General features: G+C 40.2%; 1 protein-coding gene across 2 annotated transcripts in view; it reads left to right on the forward strand.

Moving 5' to 3' along the window:
* Positions 1-26,403, forward strand: part of DPP10 (dipeptidyl peptidase like 10) — a 1,813,461-nt gene that overhangs the window by 1,438,459 nt on the left and 348,599 nt on the right. For both annotated transcript variants that reach the window (XM_069616586.1, XM_069616587.1), the window contains exons 10-11: positions 1,799-1,896; positions 19,287-19,410. In XM_069616586.1, coding sequence (XP_069472687.1) covers positions 1,799-1,896; positions 19,287-19,410 — 222 coding nt within the window. The remainder of the gene's footprint in view (positions 1-1,798; positions 1,897-19,286; positions 19,411-26,403) is intronic.

Raw genomic sequence — 26,403 nt, forward strand, 5'->3', positions numbered from 1 at the left:
ACATGTGCAAAACTGCCAAATCAATGTCAAAATATGAACAATAAATAATCAGTTATCTTTGCTAATACAATTTGCACAGCCTAACCCTCTTTTCACAGTTGGAACATTGCACTTGCATCCCAATATACTTAATGAACATTAACAGATGTCTGCCCTTCTGTCATCCACCAGTCTGAAGTGCATGTTAGAGTTTATTTAGCACTGTCTCTCCGACTATGCTTTGGGCATGGATCCACATTGTAGCATGCAGCAAAGGGAAAGTCATACTTCAGTGTTGCATTCCATGTCCATGTGTCTTTCTTTGTTTTCTCCCTGGGAAAGGATTTCAAGTGTTTGAGATTCAGAAGTTATATTAATAATTTCCTTCTATGAAACTGAGCCACCCTTCATGTTACCTAGTTTGTTTACCATGTTGGATGTTGACTTTCTCAATGATTGGCAGAGGGAACTAACGGTTTTCTCTGTAAACCACCTCCAGCAACTGTATAATGGAGCATATGGCATCCCCCACTCTTCGAGAGTTCCCCATCCCACTCATCTGGCAATTCATCTAGTGACCTTATCAGAGTACCTTATGGGTACTTATTTATGCATTCAATCTATAAAGTGTTTGTTTTAATGGATAGAAAGGATAGATTTTATTATTACCCAATGTATTGTTCCTCAATTTATTAATTTCAGAAGCAAACAGCTAAATCAACCCCGACATGATTTACATATATTTTGCCAGCAGAACACAAATCACTGGCTTCAGTGATTTACTCATTGAGCTATCTTGCTCATCATAGCACACATTAAAGTATCTCTTGTCTCATTCTTAGAAGTAGTTTCTAAATTTAGGTGAAATCTTTTGTTTTTTAATCTCAATTGAGAAATTGGAAGAATACTCCTTGGCGACATCTAAAGTTGTGATATGTAGGTATCCGACATATGTCTGCAGAAGGTAAGTTAACCTTCTGAGCTTTCTTACCAAAGCGTAACAGGAAGGAATACAACTTGTACTCGTTTGATTCACTTCAGAGTAAAAGGATAGGTTTTGGCTGTCTACATTTGCACCTATGGCCTATGAGGTTGCACATAATGTTGCCTGCAAGTCGGTTAAATTACTGCCCTATCTTACTGTGGAATTGAGACCTGCAACATGCCTTCATTTTGTTCACCTCGAAACTCTCCTGATGCCTAAAATGCCTCCTGAGGTTCGGGGGTTGCAGGCAGATTCATGGAGTATTGATTATTGTCTGTATAGTTCTCACATCTTCTAAAACGTCCTCAAATGTTACGTAGCAAATTCAAGGGTCCTTTGAGGCTGGTTTGGGGAAGTTAATCTCCAGATAATAGTGATTATGCATTTACTGGAAGACAGATTTGGGCGACTGAGAAATCCTTCCTTTTTACCACCTTGCATTGACCTGGGACAATTTGAGAAATGGTTTCTGCATAGTTACTTTGGAAATGTTAACTGTATATCTGTAAAAGCATGTCTACTTTCCCCTTGAGTTCAATTCCTTTCTAGATGTTTCAGTGTTATGAAAATACCACTACTAACATATAGTGATTGTTGATCAATTTCATGAAAGTAGATATTTAAGATAAAATGGTTATCATACCGAACATATTGATACAACATTACATTCTAAATATGTTTTTAAATATTTTGCAATGCAACGAGGCTGAACTTAAACTCAGGATAAACAACATTTCTATGAGAGACACGTTACATGATTTATCAAATGGTTTTGTTTGCAAATCAATGGGAATAGTGTCGATGTTAAAGCATATTATTATTTTCTCTCCATAGGCTGGCCAGACAAACCCAACTGTAAAGCTTCTGGTTGTGAACCTATATGGACCAACGCACACCCTAGAACTCATGCCACCGGACAGTTTTAAATTAAGGTATTTTCTGTGTTGTGTATGGAAAGGTCCAATGTTAGTGTCTCTTGTAAACGTGTACATTCTCTGATGTCTGAACTTTCTGTCCAGCTCAATTGACTATGGTGGTTGTAAAAAAGCGTAGGCAAGCATATCGTTATGTATTGGGCTTTAATTGTGCAAATGTGAAAACCAATATAGAACATAAATGTTATAGTAAAATGGAGTGTGTGGCAACATTGGAGACAGACACTCTAACCCCATGCGGCTAATGTTAAACTGCATCTAACTACACTTTCGGTGTTTGGAATTATAATATAACATTCCAAATTGTGGGAACATTTGAAATAATATGCCTTTGTTTTCACTAAGGAACGGAACACACGCCTCACTAATGATAAGGAAAGACGTTGCATCAAACTATAAGTTTAATTCTTTTCAATTGTTTGGGATTTTTCCAATAGAAAAATAAATCACACACCTGTGCTTTTCCCAGTCATCTGACAAATGCTGCTTGTATAGCAACGTTGCTGGCATGTTGAAGCAGCAGCTCACATGATGTATAACGTTATTTCAGACGGGAGGGTGCCGATCGCAAGAAAGTACTGCATTCTTTATAAGTGTTACTCTCATTTGGTATTAGCTTGGCACACCTAATTAGCTCACATTGTCTTCGCTACGCTGTAGAAATCCCACCCTTCGACTTCACGGCCAGCAGAAGACAGCGCTGGTCACCAGTTCCCCTAATTGTAGGAAAGCAGTAGGTGTGGTGAGCGAAGTAAACACAAGCTGTTCAAACATTGAGGTGTGTGGTAGAGGAGGTAGGTGCCGGGAGAAGGTCAGCTGTGACGCATGGCGTTGATTTGCTGATAAAGGTGCACGTGAGTGTTTGCCACCGTGACATCAGGGCGCCTGGAGCAATACGAGGTGAAAGTAAAGATTCAGAGGTAGCGTTTCCTGCAAATTAGCGCATCAATTTATCTGATAAAGATATGAAAGGTGCATTTGGAACACACCACCAATCAAGGTGTCCCCCCAAAAGGCTCCTTTTAATACCACCACTACTCTGGGCCCCTCCCAGTAACACGTGCAGTGAGTGCCATCAACACGTTACATACTGTCAGTAAGCGTGAACATATTTTTTTCCCTGGTTTTCTCTGTAAAGCAATCATTTGGTCTTGCACTTTTTTATCGGTATAAAGCAAATCCTTAAAGCATAACTAATTTCCTAAATAGGGAATAAGAGTATAAAATGTCCTAAATACTGAATTCATAACCATTCATGAGCTATGCTGGCCTTGCTGCTATAGGACTCACTTCCTAGCTTCACGCGCCTTGTTAATTCTCACCCTTAACCTGGATCCTCGAACTTCAGACTTGCTTTGCTGTGCTGACGTGGAGTAGGGGCACGCTTCCGACCATGCTTCCTGCACATTAGGCCAGAATGTAACCATAGACTTTGCAGGAGGCAAGGCATGAGGGAACCATCTTCTGTGGATTCAAATGAGTGCATACATGATATTGTAGAGAGAGTAAGTCTAATAATTGCACCCTATTGTCACGATCCTTTGGACATCCAAGTAGTGCAGATCTTGTGAATGCCACAATTTTAAGTATCGTTGATGATTATGGGGATGCCTCGCAATATACTGCCAGTGTGATGTTGGTACTTTGAGAAGAATGCATCAGTGTTGGAATGTAAATGTTTGTTCTTTGGTTTTCCAATGAGCTGTGTTATTGTCACTGGCTTCGCCACCTACTGGGGAGATGGAGCCTTCTGCTGTCTATGATGCAGTGTACCACAAGGCATACAACATAAGCTCTAATAATGTGAGTTTCATCAATGGGGACCTGAAGTGGTTCAACTCCTTCATCGCACAAAGTCAATCAAGAGTGCAGCCAGACAATATTGTGTAGATCCAACTCTGCCCCATCATCTTTCCCAGGTTCTTTCCTCTCTCTATCCTGTATCTGTGACCTCTTGGTGAAATCATCACACAGCTGGTGTAGAGGAAAGGATGCTATTAGATTGGCACCATGATGTTTGGTGTGTGTTTCAGGTTTTAATGGGTGTTGATGTTAAGGAGGCTTTAATATGTTGAATAATGATCGTGCATATGTGATGATAGTGCATATGTGATGTGTTTTCACATTGTTACTAAGCACAGGTGTGTGGAGGGTCAGAGCCTTTTGTTTGCATTTGGGATGTATAGGTGGCATAATGAGGTGGTAAAAGTTGATGGTATGTGTTGAGAGATATCATTATTGAAGGAGTGCTTGATTTGAGTGTTGCTTGGGGTGTTAAGGGATGATGGTAGACGATGAGTGCAAGTGTAGCCTTGCATGATTGTCATTTATAGAATGATGTTGAGCTTTCGATGGTACTCATAGAAAAGCAGTGAGTGCCTCGCATGACCTTGCTTAACCTGGTGATGGTGCTACCCTTCCCTTCCCTTGTACACGTTGGAGGTAAGACTGATGTTCTCGGAGCATCATTTAGGGGATCACAAAGGAATCTCTAATTTGATGTTAATGCACCTCCTTTTATTTATGAGGCCCCATACTTATTCCCATAATTCTCTCTTTATTTGAATGTTTTTATTCATGATTTGATTTTTGAGTTATCTCTTTGGAAGGCAAAAACAAAACTCACAAACAAAAACAAAACTCACACCACTAACTAAATATGTTTAAAGTGCTATGTTAATGGTAATTCAGTTTGGTGAAATGGTAGCCGCGAAGGGGATAGCATTAAACAATATGGAGACTAATGAGAACATCCTTTTTTTTAGCTAGTTGTATCCCTTAATTGAGGAATAATAAGCAAGAATAGGTCTGAGGAACCAAGCATACCTTCAGCCCTACAGGGTTGCAGCTTGTCATCCTGATATGGAGCATCCAGTCCTTGCAGGCACTTGAAAGAAAGGCTCAAAATCTTAAAGGAGATGTGACAGCCAGCACGCGGCCAATGGAAAGGAGTGATACAATCCATTCTTTTAAGGCCAGAAATAAATAGAACCACTGTGTTCTATAGATGTTGGAGACATTGATTTTGAAAGGCCAGGAGGCATATGTAGATTACTTTTACATAGTCATGCCTAGTGAAAATTAAAAATGTCATCATACTTTGATAAAAGTCAACATGAATAAATGGAATTTTTATGTTTTTTATTTTACTTGAAACATTTAGTTTGAACACAAACTTTAATTACAAAATTCAAAGCATTTTTGTTGTCATTGTTTTTTAGTTGGTTCCTAAAAGTCAAAGCATGAGAGAAAAAAAATCTATTTTGTTTCTTTTTGTTTCCCTTTTTTCTTTTTACTAAAATATATTCTCAATCCCCTTATGGATAGAAAACAGAAATGATGGTTCGAGAATAATAAAATCATCATTAAAACAAATCATTCAATAGTCAGCTACCAACAACCCAAAAACCAAGCAAGACCAATCACTCTGGCAAGATGACGTCAACTTCCATGAGCAATCGGTGTTGTATATTTAAATTGTCAAAATTGGAGCTGACACTATCTTTTCTAAGAAATCTATGACAGCACATGTCAAAGGAACGTGGTTACTCGATAGCACATGGTACCACCACTCTTCCATGTTTCCATTCAAGGGAACAAATTGACCCCAAAAAATAGCTCTTGATAGTTCCCCACAGTGTGTAATCAGATGCTTTAAGGACTCTATTGCACTACCACAGAACCGACAGACATTATCAGCAGTTTCTTTGTCCTGTCTGTTTCGTAGGATTTCTTTAGTTTTGTAAACATTCAGCCATAGCCTTAAGAATTGATTTCGATGGAATCTCGAAGGGAATTTTTTTAGGTATTTCGGCAGCTGATCAAGGCTATTTGCTGCTATTCCTAAGTATAATGTAGATTTCAGTTTGCTCTTTCTGGCATTGTTTTGGAGCCAATTCCATAATCGTAGTTTTTCTTTGGCTATTTGTGGAGTCATCATCACAGTTTTCCACTGTATCTCTGTGGAGTCTAAGAGATACTTTAGTTTGTTTGCCCAAAATAGCAAAATACCAGAGTGAGGAGACACTGCAGTTGAGGATAGTATTTGATATGCTGGTGCTTGGTCGATTAATGACATTTTCCTCAGTGCTGCAAAAGATTTCCACAGGACTGTACCGTACATCGAATCGATTACCAGTTCTTGTCTCACAGTTGTCATTGATACACAGGCCGTTAAGCTCAATACTCGTTTCCAAAATTGCCCTTCCAGAGCATTCCACATCTGGTGTTCCAAATTCCATCCTGCTTCGGAACCAAATGTAAGTGATGGCACACCCTTTTGAGTAAAAAAGGTCAATTTAGGTTGAATTGTAAATTTGCCGTACTCAGCATGTAGCTTCGCGCCTTGTAATGAAAATGTGGTCATCTGATTTTTCATATCTAACATCCACTCTCTTTCCCTGATGGAATTGTTAAATTGGATGCCTAAGTAATGGATGGAAGATACCTGTTTGACTGGAATTCCTGCAATATACCACTTGAACCTCTTGTCCTTTTTGTTTAGCATTTTACCAGCTGTGAGGATTTTAGTCTTTCCTGTATTTATTTCGAGCTCATTTTCAGTTAGATATACTTGCAGCTTTGTTAGTAGTCTTTGCAGGCCAATTGGGGTAGAGTTTAAGAACACAATGCCATCAGCATTTAAGGCCCAGCTGATCGACTGGCAATTCACTTTTGGTGGAAAAAAGTGACTTCATTTAAAGCTGTTGATATATCAGAAATGAACAATTTAAACAGGAGCACAGCCAATGGCCATCCCTGCTTGACTCCCGTATTGGTTATGACATCATCGGTTAGATCTCCGATTGTATTAATCCGGATCTTAATTAATGTCTTTTAGTGCAAGGCCATTATAGGCTAAAGTATGTTTGGAGGCATGACCACTGCCTTAGCTTTTTCCAGAGTTGTTCATGATTAATAGAGTCAAAAGCTTACCACATGTCCACAAAGGCAAGGAATAGATGTTGTTTCCTTTTTATGGCTTCTAGTTTTAGGATGTTCAATATCAGCAAATGTACCTCTGTGCCCACTCTTTTCGTGAACCCTGTCTGGTGGATGTCTAAGATACCAGCAAGTGTTGCCCATGCTGATAATTTCTGATGTAGAAAGGTCACAAAAATCTTGCCAATTATATCTACCAAAGCAATCAGGCGGTAGTTTGCCGGATCGTCTCGATTGCCTTTCTTAAATAAAGGGATGATTGTAGCTGTTTTCCATGAATTGGGCAACCTCTTCAAGTAGGAAATCAATTTGTAAAGTACTTCCATGAGACTGGCCCATTGTTCTGTGTTTGTTTTTAACATCACATTTGTTAAACCATCTGGGCCGGCTGCATGAGAATTTTTCAATTGCTTACTTACGGCAGCATTGTAGTCAGCAGTTTCACAAGTATCCCAATTAATCATCTCTGAAGAGCCTGTGTTGTTTTGTGGGAGTGAACTGTTGAGAAAGCTATTACAAAAAGGATCTTGCCAGCGAAATCTGGAAATTCCTTTTGTTAATTTAGAATCATAGAAGGATGAGTTGTTATTTATTATGTTCCAAATATCTTTAGCTTGATGGCAGGTAATCAGTTGTAAGATTTGCTCTGCACGCTCTTGATCTCTAAGCAGAGCAAAACTTTTCTGCCAATTACGATATTTTGATTTCCGCTGTTTAATCTGCTGTTCAACATTCACTCCTGCTTATTTTTCAGTAACCGTATATCTTTCTGCAAATCCTTTTTTGTTGTTTTACCGCTTCGCTATATTGGTATATATTATCATGTGATCTTGACTTATACTGTGTTGATGTTTGTTTAAATTTCATCAAAAGGACATCATAATTTAATCTGTATTGCAGTGAGAAATCATCAGAGGTTATAGTCTCTTTTACTTTGTTGATTTGATGGCTATTGATTGATTTTTAATCTGTTTGCTCCTGGATTGAGTTCAAGCCGTACAGGATACTTTACAGGTGAAATCGGTCTAGGCATCACCCATGACAGTACTAGGATGTTGTGGTCGCTAATTGTGGATTCTTGGACCTTTAGGAGGTCAATTTTTTACCATAAGGTGTTTGAGTTCCATATGTAATCAATAATTCTTGAGCTTGAATTCCGATGCCAGGTGTAATTAGGCGGGATGCCACCTTTTGTTCTGCCATTTAACATTTCACAATTTCGAATTGATAGTGCCTCTTTGAACACCAGTCCTCTACAAATGGAATCACATAACACAGTTTCCACATCCATTTACTACTGTGACAATCTGACGACACAGGCAGAAATAGTGAATAGTGCTCTTTTTTGTAAGTCTGTAAGGGTTCGAAAAATGGCCTCGGGTATGAGATGACAGTTTGGATTGCAAGAAAGGTACCAGCCCTGGGCAGAAAGCAGTCCGCTTTAGAGGCTTTTCATTTTAACTTGCAGTACCGCATCCAAGTGTCCTTTCAATCTAATCTTGGGGCTAGAAAAGCCATCTCTGTATGCTGTCTATGTGCACATAGCAATACCTGCCTATCCTTGGCACAGTCATGATATTTTAGACCCAGAGCATTAGGAAGGTGCAACAGGACAAGGCATTACATGTTAAAAAAATGCTAAGAGAGGGGGAACTCTGGGCCTAGAACTGATAGAGTTGTTCACTTAGTAGGCTGGAGAGGCGTTTACTGGGGGGTTCCTGGGGGCGTGGGGGCTGAGGGGACTATAGCCCAGGGTCTTTTGGTTGTAGCCCCCGATAGAAGCTCAGGGACTACAACCAAAAGGCTACAGTTATCCCCGAGTCTCACTAGTCGCGATATTATCTCAGCCCCTGATATTTTCCAGACCTAACACCCTGGTAGACTGTGATTTGCAAAGCACCAACACCACTTTCTTTCTGTGAAACTAAGTTCACAATTTTGTTTGAAGGAATACGACATGGGTTATTGTACACCAGACTCTAAGTGGTCATTGGAGCAGAACAGTGTTGATCAACAGGTCGTGGAAAAAGTGTGCAAACCTCCTTTTCATGAACAATAATTTTCTTATGTTTATAAGCCGTGATACCAGCAGAGAGTGCATTGATGAGCTCTTGCATTTGAGCACAAATGGCGGTCATTATCAGTTTGCCAGTATCCCGCTGGTAATTCTGACGGGATACAGGCAAACAGACCTACCGTGAACGGCGCCTGATTTTCCGGCATTACGGCAGTCCTTCCCCATTCCATGGAGTCCAATAGGCCTCCGTGGAGAGGATTGCCGGTACTACCAGCATTTTATTGTTGGTGGGGCCTGATTGGGGGTAAATCTGGTAACCCCCATCAGCAAACCTGTAGTTTGGCATTGCGGGAAAAGTGGCGTTAATGGAATTGCAACCCCTTTTTATCAGCGCTTTTCCTACCCCGCCAAACATGCAATGACCCCCAATGTATTGCTGCCCTTTGGTACTATTTATGCCTTACCAGAACTGGTGAAGGGACACTTAAATTAGAGCCTTTTTTTATGTTGAAACGTCAGTATGATTTAAGGTTTCTTTCTAACTATCCTCCTGAGATATTTAGACCCAAGAAGACATCATGAATTGCTGCCACAATTGGTAGGTGATGAGGTAAATAGAAATGCAATGAATGGTTTTGTCATTTAATATTAATTTGTGACATTTGGGAATTTGTGGAGTAACAATGCAGACTTCCCTTAATTTAAGAGAGGTCCTCAAAAGTTGCCTATCAAAGCAAGTTATAAGTAGAAGACTACTCTTCATATAACTATTGGAGTCTTGAGTAATGTATGCTGCCCTTTGGGTTTAATGATGCTAATTGGTGTGTATTGGCTTGGAAAGAGTATCTGACTTTTCTGTGTGTTATCCAGTTCGAAGATATGTGTTTTGTTTTATTGCATTAGCTTTCACGTAAGTTGATGTATGTTTAGACAACCAAACCACCATGGCCCATTGCCGATGTTTCCTATCTGGTAGGGGATTCTATATCTTAAGCAGCATATTGCCAAAGGAATATGCTGCAGTATAAAGAGAATAATCCTTATGTGTATGTTATTTTAAACAAATGAAATTGTGCTAAACTTGCCATTCAATGATTGGTCCTGAATACGAGTGCAACAGCTGAGTAAGCAGACCCTCTTTCAGAGCTGAAACAAGCTGGCTCCGACCAAACTCAGAAAGAGTCCCTGTCAGTCCATATGACACATTCATATATCAGCTAGGTCTTAAGCAGGGATTTCCAAAGATTGGGCTGCACAAATACCCACGTTTTTGAGCCTGTGAATCAGTTGGTGATTTAGGCAACGTTCAGCAAATTCAACCAGTTACTTTGGTTTCTTTAAGACTGGAAATAACTGGAGCCCAAGTAGAGTGGACGCTCAGGGACAGTGATGATTACTTCCATGACTTTGGACCTCCCCTCATGCTCAGCATTTGCCAACAAGAAATTATGTTAGAAGCAGGACAATGTGGAGACAGATGCAAAAGATGGGCTGAACTTCCCAAGCATTTTGAATCAAGGACATTGCAGAGGAGGCCCAGCTCCATCAAGCCTACTCAAGCAATCTGATCAAATCCTATTTTGCAACATCAAGCCACCAATCAAACCAATTATGTCACTTTCTGGAAAGCACTGCACCTGTGCCTGAGTACTATCATTTCCATTGATTGATCCATCTCAAAGGCACTGCTGTGGTAATCAAGTGCAGTCGAGTCAACTGAAAGGCATTGAACAACCCCTTAAATCCGGGTAAAGCAAGACAAAGAAATATGAACTAAAAAGCTATGGGCCAGTCTCAACCATAACTTAGACTCTAGGGACTCCTTAATTGCCTTGACCCAAAAAAGCGAACTACATATACAGACACAATGCACCATGATCAGTAAAGACACTGGGTACCATATCTAACTTTTTTACCATTGTAAGAATAATTTTACAGACATAGATTTAATATATAGTGGCCTTTTTATTCCCGCATTGCCATGTAAAGCCACTGGGCTGATCACATACCGTGCAGTTGTTGCATAGACAATTCCAATTTGCCTGTAAAACTGGACCATAAGATTTCTTTATGATTTATTTGGTGTATGTTTAACTCATTCTTTTGACTCACACAATCATTGCTTTTAACTTCATTAAGGTCCACCCAATAGGCATTGAGATCACACCTAAGCAAAACCAGATCCATCTCTTCGCCCCTCAACCACCCAGCCAACAGGTCTGCTATGCTATCAAAGATCACCTCATTGTGTCAACCGGTGGGAGGAACAAACACATTGAACGTTAACAACTTATGTTTAGCAACCTTCCTTTCTAAATGTATCTCTACTGCAAGAACATTTTTCTCATGGGAAGGAACAGACACCATCCTCGATTTAAAGATTTTCTTGACCCCAATAAGCAGACCACCAAATGGATGATCCATAGTCCCTTTAAGGGCCAGATTTTGAAAGATCTAGTTGCCGTCAACCAACATTCTTGTAGCATGTTCTTCAGCAGGGCTAAGAATCTGTCTGGGTTCATTAAATGTTTGCATCGTTGAGAGTCCCGAGATAAAATATAGCTGGTTCACGTCCTCATACTAGGGTTACATGGAAGAACACCTGAGAGCCATTTCCATTCTTGAGCATCATGCGCAAGAGGACCAGATGTCCCGACCCTTCGTTCCGTTTTCTTAGTTGATCTAGCCAGCTCTCAGGCTTCCCTGAGATTGCATCAATGACCCATTTTCCCGGATCCACTTCATCAATTTCCAAATCAAACCCAAGTCTATGCAAATTTGCCACATACTCTATTATGATCTCTGCAATGTTGGCAGTGCTGCAATGTATCTGTGGCACAGTGATCTTAAAGCCCCTCAAGGAGTTTAACATATTCAAAATTGCCAGATTCTAGGACCCTCGTGGAGGAATACATTGGAGTAAAGTCAGAAAAACTGTTCTATTAATAATTTCTTCCCTTCTCTTGGTAAATAAACTGATCACAGTTAATGCTTTAAGTGGATTTTTAACCCAAGATCTTACAAGATTAGAGTCATCATTGTTAGTACCAAAGGTTACCTTATTGACAGCAGTCGTCGACATAGAGATAGATTGATCAGGAGTCTTGTCAAGTACTTGACTTATATCTAGCTCAGGTCCAATCTCTTATTTTTTCAGAATGAACTAAGGTTGGTTCATTCTTCTGTGCATCTTGACCTTTCAGTGACGAGCTAGTTACAGTGCCAGCACTATTGGCAGCTCTTCTTTTTCCTTCTTTTAGATTTTTTTCTTGGCCTTTTTGGCACCATATATAGTGGGGCATTCATCTTCTGTATTAGTGTCTACCAGATATTGCTGAGAGTCAAGTTGACCTCTTTTGAATTTGGTGATATTTTGCATTTTTATCTTGCGCCTTTGTTTTCTAGTGAAATATATTTCCGAGGAGTCATCAGCCGCATTCGATGTCACCAGATTAGTTTTGTTGCCAGAGTTGTCCTCTGTTGCGATTGGAGGCACAACCACAGGGCCCAGGCCAGATTCATTTTAAACAACATTAAACCCTTGAGAATCAGATGGTACGTCCTTAGTTAAACTGCACTCATCAAACCGAGTCTCAATACACTGCAAACTATCCATGATGGTGAACTTCTTCATGCGTACTGCCACAGAGTTATAGTAATATTTTGACAGCCAACTGCAGAGTGGAGATAGGAGTTTGTATTTCATAAAAACGGTTGTTTCCTCCACTTGTTGGTTCACGTGCTGCACTTACAATGAATAATTCTGGGGTAGCAGTCAGTCTTTTTCATATTTCCTGCTGCACCAAAGTTACTTGTTCGACAGTGATGCCCGCCTTCGGTTTGCTTTCCACAGGCATTTTGTGCAGTTATTTCCAATTGTAATGTGTAACAGAGATTGAGTAAAGAAGTGTTGTCTATGTCATTATAATTGGAAATGTTATGGGTGATAGTGGACGAACCACTTTCCGCAGAGGGTCGTGCTCAGTGCGAGGTGCGTCTGGCTGAAAGTAAGCCCTGATTTTCCCATTTGCTTGCTGCACGCTTTTCTCGGCACTGTGGCAGCGAGAGTCTGTGGGATGTTTAACACCATCGCACCACTGTTTTCAGAAAGAATGTGAGTTTCACTAACAACATGTTTGGTCTTTGCAGAGATATTCCTCAGGTTATAATGGGCACGTTTTTAATACTTTTGCCGACCATTATGCAGGCACGTCATTTGGGGTCGCCAGGGGTCGCAGCTGCAACTGACAGATGAACTGGCCTGCCGTTAAATCTCAGCTACCAGTTTAATGGTTTGCAATACATAGTGTAATTTGCTTTCTGACTTTGAGAACATGCAGACATGTAATTGCTCATTTTATTGTAGCCAGTAAGAAAGCTATAGCCAGTAAGATAGCTCAGTGGGTTGAGTGCTAGCTGCTGATGTGTGTGTGTGATTTTCAGGTTCGAATCATGGCAAGGCCAATTCAGCTTTTCATCATTCTAGTCAATAAATGAGTACCAACACAGGTTGGGGGATATTGTATGCATATTTGTCCTATATAAAGCGCTTAAGTGTACGTGCTACATAATAACACATAATTATCATTTGTCCTTAGATGTCTGCTGGCATTCACAGTACTTTGGTAATATGGGCCTGTTCACACTGATATTAACGATACATATGGTCAATCTTGTATAAAAAGTACATCGCATTACAGTGATATTTTGACCATATTTGTCATAGTGTACTTAGGCACAATGTTATGTGATGCCACTTCCTGTTTTGTCAAGGGGTGAAAGGTCGTGTTCCATCGCTTTCTGTGATGTCACTTTGGAATGGAGTCAAATGACATCCTTTCCTGTGATGTCATCAGAGGTCAAGGGTCGTGTGATGTCACTTCTGCTACCCCTTGCATTTTGCTGAAATGATATCCCTGCCATTATGCCAGTCACTACACAAGCTTTACAACTGATAGTGCAAGATCTCTCAATCAATTAATAAGGACGAAAGGCTTACCACACACATCTCCATTCGCCGTCGTGCTGTAGAATGCAGACTGTGTAACTCTTTATTGCGGCACTTGTTTGACATGCGTGCGCTGATGCACTGACTATAGGTATTAAATCCCCTGAGCAGCCCACAGATGTAGAGCACTGATACCCACCATGAATCATAGGGCATGAGTCCTATACCGTGGTGCTTATCTCCGCTGCAGACTGTGTGACTCTTGATTCCCTTTCACTTACCTTGTTTTGTAATCCTTGCTGCACAATTATGTGTTTGGATGCATATTCTTTTTGCTGTGTCTTCAGCATGGATACCTAAGATAATCAAGTTTACTATCTATGTTTGTCTGCTTAATATTTATCATTGAACATATCTGAGCCAAGTCACGCTAAACATTTGGGGGTAGTGCATATGAGACACTTGGTTCTTGACCCAAAGAGCACAGCTGAGCAACAAGCCTGCTTGAGTCCCCTAGTACCAAAAAGCCTCTGTTGCTCAGTCACTGATGGGAGCACCAGACACTAAGAGAACCAGCAACAGACAAAGCCAGAGGCCTGTGCCTGCTGCCCAACACAACGAATAAAGCCACATCTGAGTAAACAGCCTCAATTCATGTGTCTCTAGAAGCCTTCCATGATATGTTCACTGAACTAATTTGTGATGATGTTTTGAGAGCAGATTCACTAAGATGCCCTATATCTGAAAGCAATATTGATTGACTGATGGCTGGTATGCGTTCTTGTAAATCCTGTCCATAGGTTTTAGGTTATTTGGACAGCCACAGGAAATATGTCTGTAGCTCCCATATGTATAATACTTAATTACTGGCTTTTCTCTAGCACCTTCAATGTGTTGTCATCTATGATCCACAAAATGTCTGCTGACACGAGCAGGATCCTCTCTGAAGTTATCGATATTGGTCTTATTGCTAGGTTCACAAAGGGTCCTTAGCTTGTTCGGGTTGACTCACTCTCCTTCTTGACTCCCATACCTGTTCTTATTTTGGCTGGTACCTTTTTATCCTGTTCCAAAAAACATTGGATTAGATGATGAACTACACAATTAAAATACAGTGGGAGGTCAAACATAGTTTTTGAGAATGAGGGTGTCCTCCGCTTCCCCCAAAGTCATACCATGACCCAACCTCTTCAAGGCACTTTGTATCGCATATTACAGATGCTATGAAGTTTCGCTTGATTGCAAGTCCAGGTTTCAGATTTATTAAAGAGAATCCTCATGATCATGGCTCAGCTTCTCTAGGATTACAACCTTGAGGACATTGTACTATGTCTCTCGGTAGGGGTTTGAGTTCAAGTACAATTAGGCCACTTGACGTTTGCCAGTTAGTAATCGGTTGATGAAATGACCAAAAGGTTCCTCTCATTTGGTTGTTCCTGCCACTCACTCAAAGTAGGTGCAATGACTTCCCTCTTTGCAGTACGTTTCAAGAACTGCTGGTAGTAGGTGCCGGACTTGGCAGGCATGGGCTATGACCTCCTTTAGCTCTTGAATAAATTTCACTAGCCAGTGACCCGTTCCTGAAGGAGGTGCTCCAGAGATTTCTAGTTATTGAGGGTGGTGAGGCTTCAGCATTTACCTGGTCCACATAGTTTGTTTGAATTAGGACAGTGCTGAAGTACAGGTTCCTCATGTCTCCTCCACCGCTGAGATAACTGCTGAGTGAAGAATGATGTGACTTGCTGCCAGAGGCATTGCTGGGGGGGGCGTAGCTGAGCGGGCTATAGCCCAGGGTCCTTTGGCTGTAGCCCTGGACAGAAGCTCAGGGGCTACAACCAAAAGGCTAGCTAGTCCTGCGTCCCGACAGTCCCAACATGAGCTTAGCCCCAGATCTTTTTCAGACCTAGCAACACCCCTGCAGCCTCTATTTCCTGTATTTATCTTAGTAATTACTAGGGAAAACACTACCTCTGAAAGACAAGGTGACAGCTAATGCTGGGTGTTTCTTGGATAAGATTGTTCCCTCGTTTCTTTTAGGAAAGAGACCTTAATATGGGACCTTATTCTACTGGGTCAACTTGGTCAATGTCCTAGGTGCTGGATGTGTAAGCTCGGGCTGACCATTAGTTGAGCAAGATCTTTGATACTACTTCTGATACCATAAGTCACAGCTGGCAATCTAAAGACATCTTGAACCAACTATGTACAGGTTTGATTTTTTTAAGAAAACAAGAAAAGGGAATTTAACTGAGTTCAACAGGGTGCATTGTAGAATCTGAACATCACTGTTACTTACTTTCTAGGGCTTTCATACTCAAACCATCCATCTCTCCCCGTATAAACTCTGCCTTATGGGTTGGAACCAGACAATTACAGTTTCTGAGATGTATAGTGTCACAAACGTGGTTTTTGGATGTTGTTGAGTCTGTCTTGGTTATCACAGGAATTTTCATAAAATGTTTCAGTCTCCCAGGCCATGTAAGTTACCTGCACCTCCACCCTGGTGCCCTGTGTTTTTGTATGGGGGTTGTGTGTAAGAGTTCTTCACTTTTGTGGAACCCAAGAGGCAGTCAGGCTTCCCCTCCTGCCTATGCTAAATAGCGTACTTAAGACATCTCCATAATCTTGGAAACCCTTCTTGAATTGAGACTAAGGAAACCTTCTCTTACTATTTTCTGCATTCCCCTCCACATCACCCTAAATGTGTATGTCCCTCTGTATTGTCTTCCTACGCTAGTTTGCTTATAATATTTACTTATCTCCTTCCTGCCTCTTGATTTGTCCTCTTTTCCTTCCTTTCACTTTCTCTCCTGCTTCCATCCAGCCCCTTTCTACTCTCGCAGGCACTACTCTTCCTTGTCCCTCTTTTTTCTCTCTTATTTATTCTGTCTTTTCACCCATATGTTCTGGTTCTTTCACTCTCTTTTACCACCTTCTCTGGTCGTGCATCCTTTCCACCTTCTTCAGTCTTTCAGTCTTCTGCATCTTCTCTGTGACTCCTCCTTACTTCAACCTTTCTGCTGTATCTCGTAACTCTGCCCCTCTTCTACTCTCTCCAGCTCCTTCTCCTCTCTTCTCCCTCCTCTTGCCTTCTCGCTTCACTTCCATGCTCTAATTTGCATTATGGGCTCTATACTCCTAGCTTCCACATCGTTGCTCCAGTTCGAACCCTTTATATGGCTCTACATGCTCAATTCCAGGCTGAGTGATTGTCTAAGTGGAATTCAGCTGGGTAAAATCAACTTTTTCAAAAACAATTTTAAATTACATACTTAACTTCTGCAAGTTTACACATTTACAAATGACAAGATCAAGGAACATATGAAATTTTGTGAGAGGAGAAAAGAAAAAATAATAGTTAAGAAATTGAATGGTTAAATACCACAAAACAAACAATAAAAGCTTAAAACAATACAATAAATTATAAAGAGCAAGGAAAAAAATGCACCACAATTACATTACAAACGTAAAAACATTTAAATAAATGAACTTAATAAACCAAGATCTGTGTTACCATTCAACTACACTTTTACTAGGGAAGGTTACCAGAGCTGCGACCTTCAATTTGAAATCAATCAGATCAGTTTGTGTACACCAGCATTATTGATGTCATGGGCTCATTTCCAAAAACACACAATATGAATCAAGAAAGGTCCTTGGGCATTCACCCTTTTGCAGACCATGATCTCCTGAAATTCTCCTATCACAGTTGGCACAATGGTGCTGTGGAGTCTGGGCACTCACACGTTTGGGCCCACATGCTAGAGGTCTAGCCTTCTGCATTTCATAATTGTCCCCATGTCACCAATATTTTCAAAATAACTCTGGATACCCTCAACAAGTGTGTAAGGTGTGACATTCCAAGCAGTTCAATGCAGAGCCCACACATGACTTTTGTAATTGCAAATCTGCTATGTCTACCACATAGAAAAATCATCTAGGAGCAGACAAACTGCCTCATTATGAGTTGGGCAATGAAGAGAGCGGTAATTCCACTGGATACAACTACTATTATCGCCCTGGTGACCAGCAGCAGAACTACAAGTTTACAGAAGCAAAACGCACACCATCGTCGAAAGAGTAATTCCATTCCATTTCTGCTGTAATTCAACTTCAGGTGGTAATTCCACCAGGAATCGGCACAATCAGTGTTACCACTGGCCAACTAGATGCAATTTCCACCAGCGGAATTACCTCTGGATATTGCATGATCGCCTGGCGATGGCCATCCACCCCGAATCTACCATGTCCTCATGCCATGTGAAGGCAAATGTCATGTGGAAAAAGGGAAATGTAAAGCGCTGTGTGTATTTGTGTATGCATTTTTAGAGAAATGCAGGCATACCAGTGAGATTGATAATGACAATGAAATTGATTGCAATCAGGCAATGGTCTTATGTGTGTAAATGTAAGTGTGCCTTGTGCTTGTATTTATATCGTAATGATAATGTGCATGTTTTGTAAAGTTTCCACTGTGAATCAATACAGATAAAATAAGTGCTGTATATGAGGCAGTGAAGCAGAAATTCAGTGAGGGGGAACTGCAGGTGCTGATGGATAAGGTGGTTGCTCATACAATGCTTCATGGCAGAGTAAAATGTGCAGGGCAAAAGGCAGCAAATGCGCAGGGCAAAAGGCTGCATATGCGCATGTGTGTCGCTGTTTTCCCTGCACATTTGCACTTTGCAGTGCAAATGAGTAAATGCATGCCAGGAAGTGTTCAATTGCAATTGTAAATGCTGCTTACAATGCACGCTTGGTAGGCAACATTTAATTGTCAATGCTGCCTAGCATGCAAGCATGGCAGGCAGCATTTACAGTGGATCCTACGCTGGCACATAAAGTCAGCATGAATATGCATGCCATTGGAAATACTGGGGCATTTGTTTGGCAGAGAGGAAGGGAGGCGTCATAAATGCAAGTTGCGCTCCAACTCTCCTCTCCACCATACAAATGAATGAAAATTGTTTGTAGCATAAGCAAAATGTATAAAACCCTTCACACAAGGCGTTTTGATGTATTTTGCTTCTTTTACACCAAAACAAACAGGTTGCATTGCTTTGTGTTTATGCCTCTTTTTTAAGGCACAAAGCATACTTGAACATTCGTCTTAGATGAATGTTGACCAAAGTGTAAAATTGTGGCATGATTTGGTTTTAGATGGTGGGGCCTTTTAAAATGACCCCATCGTGTACTGCTTTTTTCATTTGCTTTGATCTTCGTGTGATAACTTATCTCTAGCGCTCTGCATTTCACTGGGTCCTGGGATCTATTTTACAAAGTGTAAAATAAATAAATGTCTCCACAGTCAATACTCAACTCGGACCTAGCTTCTATACAACGATATCCACGATAGTTACATTTCACATCTTAAACACTCCCATTAAATGCAACCTACAATTAGGAACACATAATTTCAATTGGTAAATATTCATTTAAACTATGTGTTTTTTTATGTGTTTTTTTTCTTCTTTTAACCAGGGAATACTACATCACAATGGTGAAGTGGGTGAGCAACACGAAGACCGTGGTACGGTGGTTAAATAGACCTCAGAACGTGTCCATCCTCACTGTCTGTGAGACTACGACTGGCGCCTGCAGCAAAGTGAGTGCATATATCACGGATTTGCCCCATGAACTTGGATTATATGTAATGGTGGATATCTATGTGTATTTCCAGAAGGGTGGAATGGTATATGAACTTTATATATGCCTGCCTTGCATAACTCTCTTCACCCTATTATGAATGCCCCCCATGTGGCTTGGAACTAGCATAAATGACCAACTGCTGAGGCATTAATGGCCACCACAGCAGTCTGACCTGGACATTAATGTCCTACAGGGTTGTAGGTCAGAGCAGAGGGAGGGACTTCAACGTGAACCTAGAGCCACTATCAACTGGATCAGCCATGCACGGACCCATTCATTCTATTAATACCCAAATAGAGTTAGGTGAAAGAAAGAGCAGATAAAAAAGGTGCTTCCCAAGCCCTGAAGAATAGGCACATGCTGGGGGCTTAGCCAGCATGTGCCACAGGAGTCATCTGGTGAAATGTGTGGGCCCATGAAGCAAAATAAGTACGCCGCCGTGAGGACACCTGCCCACCAAGGGAGTAACAATCCCCACTGCACCCACCTTTTGGTGTATAAAAATGCGATGAGCAGGACATAACTTGGCTGACGATATGGGGACCGACTCTGAATGCAGGCAAGAAAGAAACCTTGGTGATTTCCTGTCTGACTCAGTCAGAGTTCTCTGCATGCTTATTGGCTACGAGCTGAGACGAGAATGCCAATGTGAATAAATATGGATTTCAGTGGTCTAGGGCTAAAAGACCCAGAAACAACAGAATTTGTAAGTGAGCTGAAGAAGTTTGTCCAATGATTGTACACACAAGAAAGGAAGAGCGGCAGAAGATAGGCGACCAAATGGGAGCATAGAATTCTAGTTTATATGAATTTACGTAAGATTGTCATGGAATCATCAAGAATAATGAAGTCAAAATAAAAATAAAAGTAATTAAGCAGCTTTGATCTTCTTTAGAGCTCAACGGAATCTGTTAAGGAATGCTTCTACAACTGATAGATGCTATGCATATGGTGTACATTTACTGTGCACGTTTTCTTGCATCGCTTTCACAATGCCTACACAAAGAGGAGGGGTTTATGCATGGACTGAGGATGCACAAAGAAGATGTATGAAAAGCGGAAGAAGGGGTGTTCTATGTTTAAAAGAGAGCCAGAATGCAGAACCAGAGTTGAGAAGTTGATTACAGCTCCTCAGGGTCAGAACAGGAAGGTATGGCCAACATGGTTCACACATTTAAATGGCAAGTAGGCCCTCTCCTTTGTTTTACCTTTGGGATCCAGTACAGGGAACGTTCCGCTAGTTAAGACACCATCTTGTTCTAAGAGAGGGCAAGGCCAGGCCAGAACGATGAATTCTGAGCTCTTTGTAAGTTTCCAGTAAATAGGCTGCAAGGCTTGCATATAAAGCATGAGTTCAATCAATGCTTTATAAAGGTGCCTGCAACCAAACATTTATTTTTCAGACTGAAAGTTTTATGAACATTTCTAATGTTCGAAGTTGGAATAAAACCGCTATTTCCCTGTTTATAGGTGGGATTACGGCTATCACATCATCCGAAAAATTGTTCTGAATGTTTACTTCAATTTTGCCAAATGTAGGTGGAATAGGTATAGCCTGTACTTTTCATCTTTTAAGCACACATATTTATTTCGGACTGCATGATATCAAGATATTCCTGCATAGCCTGCAATTCCCCTATGTAACATTCCATTTTAACTTAAAGTGGCTGTCATCTGCATTAAACGAAAGAGCCACTGACAAGGTGTTAATCATTTTCAAGATATTATCCAGGTAGATATTTAACAGAACATGGCGACTGCTGGTGAACACCACGTGTGTTTTTAATAACAGGAAATAAAAATTGACCCATTTACCTTCTCTGATTTCTTCCCTCCTTCATCTTTGATGAAAAGAAAGTTACGAGTCCTAGAAAATAAGGACCTCACACCCCCTGTAGACCACTAAACTGATATCAATCAGATATTAGATACAGTGTCAATGAAGATTATTGAGAGATAATCTACACAAATCAAAAGTGTAAGTGGCAAATACATTTTAATAATAACAAAAGAAGAGGTTTATATAAACCAACAAACACATTTTATTTTCAAATCATATATTCAGAGCTCTACGCATTTTGGGTATACACCCTTTATCAGGAGCAAAACTAATTACATCATTATTCCAGGTTCTTCAATTTCAAATCTATAGATCAAGAAAACACAAAATCAACACATTGTCAAAGAATTATAAAATTTATCCTTTTATAAAGTTAGTATATCAGAGGTTTAATCGCTCATGTTGTGGAGTACTCAGTCAACTAGGTTGTGTGGATGAAAATATCCAAAAGTCCAATAGACTTCTTCATTTAGTTAGGGAACAAGGGTGCTGTCGAGCACTGTGGGGTCGAATACAAACACTAGAAAACAAGAACAATTAGGATGGTGAGATCAAATAGTTAATTTTATAACTTGTTTCCTGGAATTATATCAATATGAAGGCATGATGTCTTACCTTCAAGTCTAGAGTGAAGTGAATGTAAAGACAGAGACTTCTATGGACAGATGTCAGTATCAATTGCAGGGTATCTCTTGTGGATCAAGCCAATGGGTGGAGAAATCAAGATTGGATCAATATGATAGATCAATATGATAGAAGGTATAGCAATGGGTTATAGTATATGAGAAGAATATGTAAAAGCTTGTGCAATAAATCCTTAGGTGGAGTCCACAACTAGAGTGCAACCACGTTAGGAACTACTGTAACATGGGCAATTTACTTACCAAAGTTGGTATGAACTGCTGTATAGCAATCTTCTATAATATGATATTCACATGGGCTGTGCTGTGTCTCCTGTAGGTAATCACATGGTTTGTCTAAATGAAATACATATATAGGCTCAAGCAAGTATACAGTCTCACTACTAGATGTAGTGTATAATGGTCTGACCTGGTGGGTTACATCAGACTTCAGGTTCTTACCTTCCTGAATTGAATATGGTCTGAAAACCAAAACAAAAAAGCTGGCTGCTCGCAGAAGCGGGAGCCGGAGTTTTGAAAATGTCTGCCATATGTGCTGCGTGCTTAGGCTAGTGATGTCATCGCTAACATGTGTGATGATGTCATATCATAATATTTACAAGCACAAACCCGCGCTATGATATCTAGGACCATTGTTATCTTATTATATAATCGGGTGAGTCGAAATTAACCGATCACTCTGATGATCCAGTATTTAGCATAAAATCATAACTATGAGTGATGGCTACTGTAGTCATTGAAACACAATTGTTCAGACTAGTAAGCCAGTCCATAAGTGTGGATTTGTGTCTTTAGAGGATTTGTGTATTATCTCCTCAAGGGCTTTAGAGTTGTAGGTGATGATCAATCAGCACTTATTGGTTCAACTCTCCAGGTTAGCCTCGAAATGAACCAATACATTTAAAGAGAGGGTATGAAATTTGAAATACCGATCTCAATCAGTTAGCATATATAAATTAACCTACATAATATGCCAATTCAGTTAGATAGGCACATCATGGTCTGGTCTGTCTAATCTCATATTTGGAGTTAAAACCCCCATATCATGACCGATAGGGTAATCATTTTGTTAGTAACCTGCATGTCACATCTCCTGCAGGATGGCATGCAGGCATGCTGAAGGTAGTACATCTGTCAGATTAATAAGCAATCCTATGATATGATCATTAATATATAATCCACATTATCGGATTGTTGAATTATAGTCTCCAATTTCATAAGAGTCCAGTTGCATGACTACTGCTTCAACATATTCACCATCTAGTTAGATGTCAGTTAGAATTGTAATACAATTCAAACGGAATAGCATTGTTCTAAGTCCCTTATAATGTATGTAGGCTAGTAACTTATTCAAGACAGTACATGATGAACATCTCACAAACATGAATAGGATTCTACATTTTTACAGTCTGACAGTCAGTTTCTCAAACACATTATCAAGTGCCCACTGACAAACATGATATCCTATTCATATACAGTATCTTCAGGACATGTTCAATTGGATCTGTACATATGTGGTGGGTCATGGTAGTCTAGTCTTGACAAAATTCTACATACATACATAACTGTCATAGACATAATCGAAAGCATTTATGTACAATCAGAAATCCTAACAAGCAAAAAGTACAAATAGCTGAGGAATGGATATGTATAACATTGCATACATGCATGGATTATCATCCTAGACCATATCAGTGGCCTATGTTGCTGATTAAGACAGTTATATGTTTTGGATCTCTTTTAGGAAGGCTCCCAAATAGAATTCTTTGTTCATCCCATTGGGATGTAGAGAGTCTAATGTATCAATCCATACCAGTTCTCTTTGTGTTAATCTTTTGTTGAGATCCCCACTCCTCGGGGGCCTTCCCACCACTTCTGCTATTACACATCTTAGTTGGGCTACTGTGTGTCTTTGGTCGGTAAATTGTCTAGCGACTGGTCATTTGTTGTTGTGTGTCCGGATTCTGCATGGGCAGTTTAATCCGTAAATCACACAGCTTGTGTCACAGGATGCAAAGTTCCTGATCTTGATTTTGGTACCTGGGCATGGATGTCTTGTATATGTTCCCTTATATCACAACACTAGAGTAGCCCTACCCTTGTAATATCTCAATAAAGGACACCAAAGGTCAGTGGGGTTATTCAATATTGGAACTCAATTCCATGGGTGCTCACTTTCAGATTACTCTTACCATATACGTTCCCTTCCTAATGTTGTTACAATTGTTGCAGCTTATGCAGGTGAAGGTCCAATTTTTGCATTTGTGTAGGACCAGTTGTTAAGATTTAGTTAGCTTCTCTGCTTTGACCAACTGGTCACAGAAAACAATCATGGCTGGCTTAGGGAAATGTTTACTCATTTGGGGAACAAGTTGGATAAGCCTACAATTCTTCCTTAATAGTCTAGTTATGTGATGAATCTGGCTTGAATACTTAAGTGAGTATAGAAATGGTGTATCTCTATTCCTATGTTTCGGAACTAGGAGATCATCATGTGTCTTTTATTGCACTTTGAGTCTTGCAGTGCTGACTATTTCTGGAGTTTAGCCCTTTTGGTGATATCTTTTTGACAACCTGTGACATTCCAATTCAAAAGTGGTCTCATCCGAGATTCTTCTTCTTAGTCTCAAGAATTGGGAATACTGTAGGTTGTCTTTCAAATGTTTCGGTGGTGGCTAAAATAATGGAGGGTGTTGTTAACATCTGTCTTTTTATGAAAAATGTTCATAAATACGTTGTTTCCTTCTATTTCTGTTTCTATCGCCACATCAAGGAAATTGAGTTTTTGATTGCCAATGTCCTTTGTGAATTGGATGTGTGGGTTTCTTGAGTTGAGAAATTTTACGAACTCAGTAAGCTCAACTTTTTTCAAAATTCAATATTGCAAAGATGTCATCTATGTGTCTCTTTCCATATTAACAGTGTTGGTGATCAATGTTCATGTTGTAGAACATGTGTGTATTCCAGATGGTACATAAATATACCAGCATAGCTGACCCCATGTAAGTTCTGGATGCCTGTAGGTAGAACTGAGTATTGTAACGGAAGAAGTTATGCAAAATTATTTTAGCCAGTTCAAGGATGAACACTTTAGCTGCTTGGCAATGCGCTTCTTGTAGGAGAGCCCACTCTAATGCTTATAAACCTTCCACATGAGGGATCAAGGTGTATAAGCTTTGTACGTTGAAGGAGATCAGGGTGCAGTTAGATTGGAAAGGGACCAATAAATCAATGCATTTGAGAAAATGAGACCTGTCTCGCAAGCACATAGATATATTTTTTTTACAATCAGCTGCAAAAAAATGTTTGTCCAGGTAAATGGCCAAGGGATCAAAAACGCAATTAGTTCCAGCTACTAGGGTCTAAGAGGATCACTCTTTAGGTCTTTATGGGTCTTACACAGACCATAGAAAAAGGGGTAATAGGGAACTCCTTGTTCAGAAAGCATCTTGTTTTATTATTGATCAATTCATTGTCCAGTGCTTTATCTAGCACACCCCTGATTAGAGATCCTATCATGGGTGGGGGATCAGCATCTACCTTCATGTAGGTGTCAGTATCATTAAGTAGTTCCAAGCATCAATTATTATAGAAAGTGTTATCCATTAGGACCAGTGCTCCACCTTTATGAGCTGGTTCTAATGTTAAGGTGTTATTGTCTGCTAGATTCCTGATGATTTCGCTTTGTTGTTTACAGATGTTGTAATGTGAAATCTTATTGTAACTAAGAACTTTAAGGTCTGAACGCATCTTGTTTTAAAAGATGTTTAGGGCCATGTTATTAACCTGAGGATCAAAAGTACTTTTAGATCTAATTTCTACGTAGTCAAATGTAGCAGATGGTTCATCGCATGGAGGTTGCAAGTCAAATAATATGTTAAGTATCGTTTTATGGATGAGCCTAAAAAGAGTGGTCCTTTCTTCAAAGAAATTGGAGACCTGTGTCAGTGTGAACAAGAGACCCAAGTTGAATACATCCATCTGATTCTTGGATAGATTCTTACCAGAGATATTGACCACTAGCTATTTGTTCAGATGTCTTTTCTGCGATCTTAACTTTCTTTGATCCTCTCCTGGTTTTCCTCTTTCTAAAAAAGTAGATGGTACCAGAGGAGTAAGGGTGGTGGGTAATGTAATAGTTGTGGATAACCCTGAGGTTGTTGGTGTACTCTCAGACGTTAGTGTAGTGGTATCTACACCCAGGATATCAGTTCTCTGTCTCTCTTCTCCACTTGCTGGTGTATCGCTGCCTAAGTCACTATCTCCCTGTGCATGGGCTCTAGAATGTGGTCTTTTGCTGCATTGAGGTTTTTGGTTCTGATAACATTCCTGCCAGGTATATATGATATCTTGGGAATAATCCAACAGATCCTGTCTTATTTCGAGATCTTCCTCTGCCCTATATCCTTTTTGTAGTTGTCATGGGATGAGTTAAAATTTGCTAGCATAGACTGGAGGGCTTGCCTAG

Source organism: Ambystoma mexicanum, chromosome 9 (assembly GCF_040938575.1).
Source record: "Ambystoma mexicanum isolate Mex_15411 chromosome 9, UKY_AmexF1_1, whole genome shotgun sequence".
Taxonomy (NCBI): domain Eukaryota; kingdom Metazoa; phylum Chordata; class Amphibia; order Caudata; family Ambystomatidae; genus Ambystoma; species Ambystoma mexicanum.